A 13,318-nucleotide genomic window follows, 5' to 3' on the forward strand; every position below is an offset into this window, starting at 1 on the left:
GCTTGTTTCTCTAGCCTGTCAGAGCTGCTGGAATGCCAGCATATTTTGAAGACACTATCTTGGAACAGTACTGTAATTACTAGTGTGTTTAACTTGAACTCTGTCAATTTCTTATTTCTGTGTTGAGAACTTTGTTAGGGTTGTTTTTTTAAAAAGTAATACATTACACCACAGAGAAAGTAATTCATTACATTACATTACTTTATTGTTACGGTGTTCAATTAACAGGTACAGCTATGGTCGCACACATCAACACGAATAGTATTGACACCACCACTGGTATTGGATCAATACCAGCATATGAACCTTTTCGTGGTGACTGTCATGTCTACTTTATTTATAGCCTATAGAATATTTAAATAACGAAAACTGACCCAGAGTGTTCAGAGTGTTATAGAGATACAGAGGTACGGTCTCCAAAAAAACTCAGTTACTGATGCAGCTCATAAATCATGACACACTGCTATTCCTTACATAAGTTACCCTTATAGGTAAAAAGTATCAGTATCGCTTCTAGCAATACTGGCCCTCTATTTACTTATTATCAAACTGATACAAAAACTTCTAGTACTGCACAGCACTACCGCTGATTTTAGCACAAGTGCTCAAGAAGAAGAAAGCTTGTTTGATTGACTTTTGTTTTCTTTCTATCTGCTTGATATGCAGATAAAATAATCATAGCAACGTGAAACTTCTGACCAGAAGCACAGTAGAAGCCTTGCAGTTTAAAATATGCCTTTTCATCTGGCTGTGATTGTTATTCCCTCGTCAATCTTCTTGATTCCACATGGTAAGTATGAGAACTGATTGTTCAGTTAACAACAAATACTTCCCAACATGCGGTCTAGCGTATGCAAAATTACTCTAGATTAAAGGAAACAAATAGGAAAGGATGAAAAGTACATTTTGGACTTTATATATTATTAACACATTACATCATTTATGGCTATAATTATGATCGCTTTTATAATAGCGGTTAGTCTCTGACTTTTCTACATCAGTGCTGATAGATGAGAATTGCTGCTGATATTTAACAAAAAAAGGCCTTGTAGGTAAGTGAGCAGTTAAGGAGGTTTAATTCTTTCAATGTGTTTTAGTGTGAAACAGATGGGGAATGTGCTGAGTTTGCATTAACAGCAAATGGCAGCAGCAACAGCAAATTAACAGAGCACATGGGAGAGGAATCCACAATGGCTAATTTTAAAACAGCATGAATTCGATATGTAAGCATGTCTCTAATAATAAACACATGGCTTTATTTTTTTTATTTATTGTACATTAAAAAGCCTGATGTGGAAGTAGGACAATATACTTTTTAATGTGCAATATGGACAGTTATGGTTGAATTCTTTAGTAACTCTTCAATGGCTGCTTTGCTACTTGGCTGTTGTGAAAGCTAACTGGACACCTTGGTAATTTGCAGACATTAAAGCTTTACTTTTAACAAAATTTCAGCTCATATATACAAAACACTTCTTGATAAAGGAAATTACTTTGGCTGCACTGCATGACACGTGTGTGGTTTAACCATTTTAGACTCCATCCTTTAATCTGAGTCTGGCACTGTTAGAGCTGTGCTGGTGCACCATAAAATCGAGTGAGTTGTGTAATATGTGGAAAAAGCAAGCAAGAAAGATAAGAGGTGCAGTGGAAGAGTGAGAGAAGAGAAAGATAACCAATAAAAATGCTATAAGTTCATATTTTTTGCCATACATTCCAGAAGGAGCTCTTAAGCTATTAATGCCTCATGTGAAAAATTGAATGTGACATGGATTTTGCAGTTTGTAAAAATTCATAGATATGCCAAACTATCACCTAAAAATGGTCATTTATATTACTCACTAAGCATTCACAGAAATTATTTTGAATTCAACTTTTATTCAGTGGTATATCAAAATGAAAAGGTCCAAATTAACTTTTAAAAAAGTTAATATTTTGCCATACAACGCTTTTTTAAAAACCCTCACATAGTGTCTCAGTTCAACAAGCCAAGGAGCAACCAAAGCAGTTTTATAGTTTCCCAATTTGTGCATCCCTTAAGCAATTTTTCCAGCTGTTTTTTTCTAACCAAAGGTGACACTGTACTCACTCCCTCTTGCTCTCTGTTTTTCTCTGGGTCTACTTGCTGACATAAAAGGTTGTATGAAAAATTACAACACTCCTGAATATTAGAAGCCCCTGCAAAATAGTTTCCCAGCCTATCCATCATCGCAGGGACACACAGACCTATTATGTGTCTTTGCACGTGCATGTCTATGTTTGGACACTGAAAAGTCATTGTGGTAAACATGTCTTTCGTTTGTATGTGACTGGTGTGGGTGTACTGTGTGCATAACCTTGCATATGGTATTGTTTCATCTAATGGGACAGTTTACTAGTTAACCTCGTCATGATAAGGGAATCCATCATTCCCTTTAAAGGCACTGTGTTGAATAGGACATCTATAAATGTGCACATTCTGTTTACCGTACGTATAGGGAACACAAACACGCCCATTCTAGGTATGTTGCATCAACCCCACAGCACCCCTACCACAGCTATACATGGGATTCCCGACAGGATAGATGTGTGATTGCAAGTAAGGCCATCACACTGTTTCTCTATTAAGCTCTAGTACAGCAGTGTCAATATTGGCCTGGCAAAATGTCCAATTAGAGGTGCTAGGTGGGTTTGGAAAACATGAAGGAGGCTGAAGTTTTTCAGCTTTTCCTGCTGGTGAAGAACTCCCCCATAGCTATTCACACTAAACCAGAGTGGTTAAGTAATAGATAAACAGTTAAATGACAGAAAAATTCATGGGTTTTTTTTTACTGTATAGTATAGACATTTTGGTTAAAACAAGAAAATCTTCATCAAACAACAAAAACTTTAGGTTTTATAAATAGAGGACAATCTGGGCAGTGAATTACAGACCGTTTTCTGCTTTTCACACTTTTATCATGTAAAAGAACTGACATATGCTGTTGATATTGCACTTCTTTATCTTAATGTAAAATATCCCATGAATTAAGTGTATAGTTAAAAATTGAAGTTTTACTTGTCCAGCCCACTTTGGCCCTCGATGTAAAATCACTTTGACATCCCTACTTTAGAAATATAGGTTAACTGGTCTTAAAAGCATTCTGGTATTTGAAATGCTGCATCATGTTTTCATGACTTGAGTAAGAAACAGTAGTTCATGTTTTGAATATCATGCTTTTTCTTTTATCATACCTGTGTGCAAGCAACACCATTACTACCTGGCAACTTCTTATTTATGGTTGTTACTCTTTCACAAGAAGACCCTTCATTATTGTATTTCACAGACTTTGCGGTTTTAAGGAAGTGTGTCTTTGACATTTGATATATCTTTTAAAATTTTCATATATGGCAGCCTTTTTTATATATTTGCCTTTCACCATTCTCTTTATTTAAAGTAAATAGCATTAGTGAAAAAGTAGTTAACCCTGAAGTGTTTTGTGTTTAAGGGTTTATTGATTCTGAAAACCTCCCTCAGGTCCTTCTCAGGCCAAGAGTGCAAATGGGAGAAGATTGCCTTAAGGGCTTTCTAACAGAATTATTTTCTTGTTCTTTTGCATCTGGTTTTCAGGTACACTTTGGTTTGATGTAGGCAAGAAAATGGCTTGGTTAGGTTTAGAACAATCGAGGTTCAGGGTTAAAATAACGTTAAAAAATATCTATTTCAAAAAACTATCTGCAACAATAGCTCGGACGTTTCATAAGCTCACACTTATTTCCAAAATAAGTCAGTACTAAGTAAGTATAGAGGCAAGGGAGTGTACTTTACTGTGTAATGATGACACAGAAAATGTATCTCCAGTAGGTATTTGGGGGACAAGCACCTGTAGATTTCTTAGCAAAGCACACTTAGTTGAAAAAGACATACAAAACATGTAGATTTCCATTCTCTTATTAGCCATTGTAATTAAAGAATGTTGGCAGATAAAAGGTTTCTTTGGTCACTAACTCTTCCTACAGGATGAGAATTGGTAAACACATACATCTTCAGCTGCTGAAGGTTCTTATTGATATCACATATTAGACATCTTCATATTCTCTAGCAACCACATAGCACCAAGCTAAAATTATCTTTTTATACTTGTACCTACAACAAAGAAGGTATAAGGCATGGCTTGAAAAATATTACTTTTTTTCATTAATGAATGGTTACTGTTATCCAACTGTTATCCAACAGTAAGGTAGGTAATTATGTATTTATTGGGGGGGGGGGGGGGGGGGGGGGGGGGGTTCATGTATGCCCCATTACTCATTGTTTTCATTGTTTTGTCCTACAAATTTCTCCAAGTTGCTCTTACAACCAACTTGCACTATTACAATTTGAAAGGCTCTGCTGCTTTGCTGTTGCTAACAATTAATGATAATCAATGGGATCAGAATCACTATTTCCATGAACACTTTGTCAAACATTTTGAGCATGAAAAGGAAACTGGAAGCCAAGCAGGCAAGACTAATCTGTTGTCACTGAATAACACATATTTCAGTTGAAGCTGGAAAAGGTTCAATACAGAATGTTTTAGTTCCACCTCTGAAAAAAAAAGTCACTTCACAGACTGTCTGACTCATAAAACTTCAAATAGCAATTGCACTGCGAAGTAATGAGACAGTAAGACAGTTGCCATCTCCCCAGCCTCTATTTACTTTGTTTAAAATTTCTTGATCATTTTTCCAATTTTTGTATTTTTTTTACTTCTTTTTTTTAAGCATTTTAACTCATTTCTTTTGATTAGTAAACCCTTCAGAGTTGTTTTTATGCTTAATAACTGAATAACTGACAATAATAACTGCTCAACAACTCTTACGGAATCAAAAAGACTCACCAAACTCTAACAACACTATATTCAACACATCTGTTACACATTTATGGACTCTGCACTCTCCTAACCACCGATCTGCTGACAGATTTTTAATTTGGTGATAGAAAGACATAAGACATGTAAAAATCTTGAACATAGGGATGTCCTCTGGTCTGAGGTGCTGGGGGGACCAGTTAGAGACCAGCAGCTGGACGTCAATGGTTGGACTGGTGGACTACTTCAGTGAAGAGTAGACGATGTCTGGCTCTGGTTTAAAGTCTCTGGTCTTGTTTGGTCTGATGGTTATTTGTCCATAACTGACTTCGTCAGTTGTCACTGCTGAGTAGACAGCAGCTGGATCACTGTCTTTTGTGTGCCACAGACCATTTTTTTTTCTTTTTCCTGGATCACCTGTTGAGAAAGAAAAAAGAAAACAAGCAGAAGAAGACGAGAGCAATAGAATAAACAACATCGTGATGATCTATGGGAATATAACAGTAAATACTAAATGTTAAACATTATTGTGCAGCACGTAAGATCGACAGCACACAGTGTGCTTTAAGGTATGAGCATTAACGTGCTTGTTTTTAAAAGGTTCCTTCATGTAATGATCTGCTAGAGGGTGTGGGGGGGCCACAGCCCTGTCCACCAGGGCATGAAGCAGGTATGGAGGAGATCAAAACTCCAGACATCCAGAGGCCCTCAGAACACAAGAGACCAAGGAAGACCAACAGAGGGGCAGCCGTGCCAGTATCCCGGAAAGAGCTGACGAGAGTCCCAGATGAGGGGTCACTCAGCAGCTGCGGAGCATAAGCCAGGGGGGGTTGTAGTGACGTGCCTGGGAGCTCCTCCGGCAGCCAGCTGTGCCAGAGTGCCCGAGCCCCAGGCCGAGAGGCCTGACCCAGGTGGTGTTACCCTTTTCCCTGCGGTGGGGAGATGCAGACCGCCCCGACTCTGCAGCAGCAGGGAGGCCCCACATTCCAGACCGCAGTCGGACGGCCAACTCCTCCTCCTAGCCCTCCCACTCCAGCAGGCCGCAGAGAATGGGGGTGTGAGAAGACTCCAAACCTCCCTCTGCCCGCTCATATGTAGTGTTGATGCATGTGTGTTCTAAGGTGCATTTAAAACCCAGGAGGGCATGGAGCTACCTGCCAGAGAGCAGCAGGTAAGCGCATAGTCCCTCCTGCTGGCCCTCAATGTCTACGTGTATTTAAAATTGAGAGGTGGGCAACGACGTCAGGGGTGAGGTGTACACCCTGATGGTAATTTGAAGTCCGTGTAGCGTGCCCACCCCTAAGATCCTATATGTATATGTTATGAGAGTGTGAGTAATGTGAATGTCTAAGTTGTGAGATAATTGATCTGATATACTACAGGAGCTGCCTTTTTACTCTATTAGAGGCTTGACTTTCTTCATACCCGGCATGTCTGTTTTAAAGGAACTGAATTTAAGCCATTTTTATCAAACATAGTCAGCAAGCTCATCAGAAACATTGCTTTGATGTGAGCAGAAGCACAAGCCTGAAGCTGCTTTTATGGTCGAGCAGAAGTAGGACAGCACGTCTGCCTGCAGTGAGCTTTGTTGTCAGATGGAGGCATTGTACCAAGTATGTGGTACAGCAGGTCTGTGGGCCACTCTTGTAAGGAGAGCAAAGTTATGACATACAAAGTGCAGAAGTGGAACTGAGTGTTAAAAACAATGAAAATTTCCACTGCAGCCTCTGTCTGTGCTTTTGATGCTGTAATTTTTGATCTTTGAAGTTTTTACTCTTCCGGGCGAACTCTGCTGTTGCGCCTTTCTCTATTTCAGCCCACTTGTCAACCAATTGACATTCGACAATCGCTTCTGTCATCTGCTTCCAGCGTCGCATAGTCAGGATCTTGGAGAACTGCATTGGGGCGTGTCTGGGGGGGGGGGGGTGAAACCCCCCCTGCCTCCCGTATCATGTACGCATATAGACACATTCATGAGACCATAAAACCAGATTTAGTCAGAGCAGTGATGCGCATATTTATATAACCCTTAGTTATCATAAGAGCTTTTAGAAATTTAGGGAAAACATTAATTTATAATTATCAAAATCTTTCTTGGCAGTTATTGTAATGGCAATACAAGTTAATAGCAGTTCACAGGCAATGCAAAGTGAAAGAAAGTTCATTTTAGTACAAAGCCTTTCTTAGAAGATGGTTGCCACAACACATCCTTCTTCCAGTTATCCTCTTTTTCATTTGCCAAACTTCATGGATTTCTTTGATATGTCTTTCTGACCAGCTAAAATTTGTTTCTACTGTTTTGTTTCCGTGTTGTAAACTAAATGGTTATCTGCCACTCCATTGCTTTGACTAGGATAAAGCAACTATTGCGTTAGCATAGAAAAACTAGAGCTCTCATGAGACTTTGTTGCTGAATGCCAAATCAATAGAATATGTGTATCCAGCATGACTTTATTTCCAGTTACACATTGTTTGTCATTATTTATTTCATAATTACATAACATAATTGGTGTTGAATCAAATGATAACGTAATAAATGATAAAAAATAATGATTCTCCATTGATAATTAAATATAATATTTATATATTGACCATTGATGAACCCAGGATTTGAGAATAAACGCTGCTTGTCAGTGCCTAATATTACTCAGTATTTGGTATCTACAGAGCCTTAAAAGCTGTCAACATATTTTCAATTATTTCCATTTAAGATCTTCAGGTATATATAATTGTGTCAAGTACTGCTATTCACACTAATTGATAAAGCAAAAGAAAAAAAGCTTAAAATTATTTATTTATCCTCCATGTGTTGCATAGGAGCTTGGATTTTGTAAACTTAGCTCCCTTGTATGTTTGTTTTTATGAAATATATTTATTAGTAGACGAATAAGGGGCAACCACATTAACTATAGGCATTCAAACAATTTTGTGGAAAACACTCCAACTGTGCCAGCATGGGAGTGTTTTTCCCATGCTGACACAGTATGCACAATAAAATGAAGAAAAAAACTGTGTAACTTCTCAGATTACTGTGTGTGTTTGTCTGCTTGTGTGTAATATCATTGTACACTTTAATAATACATTGTTGTGCCCTTTTTAATATATATAATAGACAAGCAAAGCAAAACACTGGATGAGAATTTCATTTGTATTGTTTTGGCTTGTCATTAACTTTTTAAAAACTGTATTTTTCTATCTCGTACCTTTTTCTAGGATGGTATGGGGAATCTCCGGGTGACCAAAGAAGGAGTGAGACTTGAAGGAGTGTCAGAATTCTTATTGCCTTTATATGTGAAAGAGATCCAGTCTCGTAGGGTAAGAACACGTCCATTTGTGTGTGACCATTTGCATGTGACCATTTGGATGTATATGTATATATAACATTATGTGTGTCTGTGCTCTATACTGCTAAAAAAAGCCCTGCCCCATTATAGAAGAAAGATATATGAGTTGATTGCGTGCCTCTGTGTACACCTCTGTTTTCCAGCCTCTATAATTAGCAGACATCAGATGGTGTTCCCTGCAGTCAGGGTCTATTTGTTATGTGTGTAACATAATATAGCTGTCTCCATTCATCATACACAGAGTCATCATCGATCTCAGCAGCTAAGGCAACATGAAAACTTACTTTACAACAACACTTGTGTCAGTGTGTGCACATGTGCTTGTTTATGTTTTTATATGAAATCGAGCAGGGGGCTTTGTCATGCTGCTACAAAGATATTGTATGGGTGTATTCATGTTGAGCGAATGTGATTCGAAGAGGCTGATATTCAGTTGCACAATAAGAGATTAATGGTACGGTAAAGTAGAACAGAAAGAAACAGGACCATACATTTATGAATGATACCCCATTTTTTTATTATTGTTTTATTAGTGTTCAACTAAAATGCTTGGAAGATAAATGTGTATAATCCAAACATTGCTCAGAGATGTTCTATTATCCAGATAAAGCTAATGGTTCTTCAAATCAAATTCAAATCAAATTCAAATTTTATTTGTCACGTACACAGTCATACACAGTACGATATGTAGTGAAATGCTTGGACAACTGCTCGTGACCTAAAGAAAACAAAAAAGGAAAAGGCTATGAATAAGATAGGAAATAAATATGAAAAATTAAAAAGGGTAAATTTAACTAGGAAGGAATAAAATATAAATTAAGGTTAAAAATGAAATAACTGTACAACACAAATTAGAATGAAGGGTAAATTTAACTGGGAAGAATAAGATAAAGATAAATATATAAATTAAAGTTGAAAATAAAATAACTGTACAACAAAATACACAATACACAATATAGAACTATATAAGAATGTATGAAGAAATCTAAATATAAATAAATATATACACAATAACAGCAGCTGTACAAGTATTAATCGGAAATGAAGAATATAGTGACCAGTGTTGTGCAAAACCAAAGTCCAGAAAGTCCAGTGTGTGTGTAAGAACCATATGTGTGGGTCAGTACTGTGTGGTGGTGTGATTGAGAGACTGTATCGCCTGCGGGAAGAAGCTCCTCCTCAGTCTCTCTGTGTTGGTCTTCAGGGAGCGGAATCGCTTTCCTGACCTCAACAGAGAGAACAGTCTGTTGTTGGGATGGCTGAGGTCCTTCACGATCTTCCTGGCCTTGGTCCAGCACCGCCTGCTGTAGATTGAGTGCAGGTCAGGGAGCTCGGAGCGGATGGTGCGCTCAGCTTACCGCACAACCCTCTGTAGAGCTCGTCTGTCCTGCATGGTGCTGTTCCCGAACCAGGTTAAGATGTTTCCTGCCAGGATGCTCTCTATGGTGCACGAGTAAAAGTTTCTGAGCACCTTGGAGGGCAGTTGGAAGTCTCTCAAGCGTCTGTGGTGGTAGAGACGCTGACGGGCCTTTTTCACCACGGTGTTGATGTGACAGGACCATGACAGGTCCTGCGTGATGTGAACTCCGAGGTATTTGAAGCTGTCCACTCTCTCCACTGGGCACTCGTTGATGACGGGGGTCTGGTAGTTCCTCTCCTGCTTAGTGCTGAAGTCCACTATCAGCTCCTTTGTCTTACTGACGTTTAGAAGGAGGTTGTTCCTCTGGCACCAGTTCTCCAGATTCCTAATCTCCTTCAGGTAGGCCGTCTCGTTATCAGAGATCAGGCCCACCACGACGGTGTCGTCAGCAAACTTGATGATGGTGGTGGAGCTGGTAGTGGCCACACAGTCATATGTGTACAAAGAGTACAGCAGGGGGCTCAGAACACACCCCTGGGGGGCTCCAGTGCTGAGAGTGGTGGAGGCTGAGACATGTCCGCCCATCCTTACTGCCTGTGGTCTGCCAGTTAGGAAGTTGGAGATCCACTGACACATAGATGAGCTGAGTCCCAGATGCTCCAGCTTGGTGGTGAGTGTGGAGGGAATTATGGTGTTAAATGCAGAGCTGTAGTCTATGAAGAGCATTTTAACATAATTCCCCCTTCTAGTGTCCAAGTGAGTGAGTGATGTGTGGAGGAGATGAGAGATGGCATCGTCTGTGGAACAATTTGGACGGTAAGCGAACTGTAGTGGGTCCAGTGTGTCTGGTAGTGAAGAAATGATGAAGTCTCTGACCAGGCGTTCAAAGCACTTCATCACTACTGAGGTGAGGGCTACAGGGCGATAGTCATTGAGAGAAGCAGGGTGGAGTTTCTTCGGGACAGGAACAATGATGGACTCTTTGAAGCATGTGGGGATCACCGACTGAGATAAAGAGATGTTGAATATCTCAGTGAACACAGGAGCTAGCTGGTATGCGCAGTCTCTTAGGATACGACCTGGGATGCCGTCTGGTCCTGCTGCTTTCCTGGTGTTCACTCTCTTGAAGGCTCTCCTTACTTCATGCTCGGAGATGACGAGCACGTTTCCGGTGCTGGCAGTATCTTCCTGTCTGTAGCCGTTAGCGCCGCTAACACTAGCATTGTTGGAGACCTTAGCTGCAGCCTCGAAGCGAGCATAGAAAGTGTTCAGCTCGTCTGCCAGAGTCACGGCCGCGTTCGTCATACCGGTTGTTGGTGCTTTATAGTCCGTTATTGTCCTTAGTCCCCGCCACAGGCTCCTAGAGTCACTCTGTTGGAGTTGTGACTCTAGTTTCCTCCCGTAGCGCTGCTTCGCCTCTTTCACCGCCCTCCGCACGTTATATGACGCGGCTTTGTACGGGTCCATGTCCCCCGTCATGAGTCCCGTGTTGTAGGCAGCGGTGCGGGATCTCAGAGCGTCGCGGATGGTTTTATCCACCCACGGCTTCTGGTTGGGAAACGTTGTGATAGTCTTTGTCTCCACGGTATCATCCGCTAGTTTCCCGATGAATCCCACAACCGCTTCCGTAAACACGTTGACGTCATCGTCGGAGCTGTTTCTGAACATGCCCCAGTCTGCGTCATCGAGTGCGTCCTGTAACGCGGCCACCGATTGATCCGTCCAGCGCGCGACCTTCCTCTGAACCGGAACTTCCTGTTTCAGCCTTTGTTTGTATTTTGGCATGAGGAAGATGGCGGCGTGATCAGATTTGCCAAACGGAGGGCGAGATTGTGCCTTGTAGCCGTCCTTGACCGTAGTGTAGCAGTGGTCCAGTGTCCTTTCACCCCTGGTGGGGCAGGTGATGTGTTGATAAAAGTTCGGCGCTGCGCGTTTGAGGTTGGCGCTATTAAAGTCCCCAGTCACAATAAGCGCAGCGTCCCGGTGTTGTGTCTGGTGCTGTGTGAGTGCCTCATGCAGCTCGCATAAGGCGGTGACCGTGTCCGCTTGTGGTGGAATATAAACGGCACTTACAATGACCGATGTAAATTCCCGAGGTAGATAAAAAGGACGACACATGATGGACAGTAGTTCCAGATTTGGTGTGCAGGAGCGTGTGAGAGGAACAACGTTCGCACTGTTGCACCAGTTGTTGTTCACCATTAAACACACGCCGCCTCCCCTTGACTTCCCCGAGTCCCGTGTCCTGTCCATGCGGTGAACCGAGAAGAACTCAGCCGGCTGGATGGCGTGGTCCGGCACCGTTGGGTTCAGCCATGTCTCGGTGAAGCAGAGGAGATTGCAGTCCCGAATGTCTCTCTGGAACTTTATCCTGGCGCTGAGGTCGTCAAGCTTGTTCTCCAGTGACTGGACGTTGGCGAGCAGGATGCTAGGCAGAGGTGTGCGGTGTGCACGAGCTCTCAGCCTGTTCCTGACGCCGGCTCGCTTCCCTCTAGGCCGCCGCCGCTTCCCTTTGTTCTCCCTCGAGATCTCACTCGGCCAGCTCGGATCCGGAGTTAAAAACTTCGAATTGTGAGTACATTGTATACCAATAGAAACAAGAGTGTCACTGTCATACCTAATGTACCCAATGGTGATGATTTTGCCAATTTAGAAACGCTGAAAACTAACTTAAAAAACAAAGACAAAGAAAAAGTGGTCGGAGCAGTCGTGACGGCAGCCGACCTCACCGGCGCCATCATATTTCACATGAAGTGTGACAAGTGGGGTTGTAGAATAAGTAAAGGGGGATGAACACAAATGAAGGGGAGAACACCTGTAATCATGGCAACATAACTGTGCCGCCTGGAACAACAGAACATAGCTGTCAAACCCCAAACAGCCCTGACCCGCTACAATATATATTTTAAAGTGTATTTGATCACTTATCACAAAGAGGAAATCTGTCAAATGCTTGTTTAAAAATTGCATTAGTCATAAATTAGGGAAATAATAAACTGAGCTCACATTTTTATACCAAAATTTGAACTTCTCAGAAATGAAGCAACGATAATATTCAAAATTACATTCATTTTGACTGATCCCATAACATTCAGCATAATATTCAACAATTATTCAATTTTCTGTTCAGGAATGCAAGTAAACTATAATTTGGCATCTCAATCAAAAACTAATAATGTGCATTGCTATTTTTTCTGCTTTTTTGTTCTCATTACTCATTCACTTGAGTTCATACATGAGCTGAAGTGATTGAATTAACCTACTCAGTAGTTTGATGTAATAATTCCTAATGGCATGCCGAAAGTAAAATGATTTACTTGATGGATATTGTTTCTAAACACTGTAGCTTCTTTCTATTCAACAATATATATCTTCAGCGATGTCAGAGAAATTGCTGTTAATGTATTCCAGCATTAATATTTATCAAGTGTAATCTGCCATCTTACTGTATTCCCCTGAATACTTTATACTCACATCAGCGACTTTATCTCAATGTCCTCGCTCTAGTATTGCCATGAATGACGCAGTATTGTCTAATCTGAACATAGAAATTGAAGTACAGTGGTCCCTCATTTATCGCGGGAGTTGCGTTCCAAAAATAACCCGCGATAGGTGAAATCTGCAAAGTACCCAACTTTATTTGTCACGATTATTATAGATGTTTTAGGCGCGTAAAACCCCTCACTACACACTTTATACACTTTTCTCAGAAAGGCACAAACATTTTCTCTCTTGTTTAAACACTCTCAATGTTCAAACCTTTGTAGAAAAATAAGTCCAGTATTATAGAATGAAACCAAACAACA

General features: G+C 40.7%; 1 protein-coding gene across 1 annotated transcript in view; it reads left to right on the forward strand.

Annotated features, from left to right (window-relative positions):
• sgcz (sarcoglycan zeta) overlaps positions 1–13,318 on the forward strand; it is a 183,585-nt gene that overhangs the window by 42,318 nt on the left and 127,949 nt on the right. The window contains exon 2 of the mRNA XM_085410305.1: positions 8,022–8,123. Within this exon, the coding sequence (XP_085266431.1) occupies positions 8,022–8,123 (102 nt within the window). The remainder of the gene's footprint in view (positions 1–8,021; positions 8,124–13,318) is intronic.

The sequence above is a fragment of the Rhamphochromis longiceps genome, linkage group LG6, assembly GCF_057381845.1.
Source record: "Rhamphochromis longiceps isolate RC_006_pf linkage group LG6, R_longiceps_female_GT1.1, whole genome shotgun sequence".
Lineage (NCBI taxonomy): Eukaryota > Metazoa > Chordata > Actinopteri > Cichliformes > Cichlidae > Rhamphochromis > Rhamphochromis longiceps.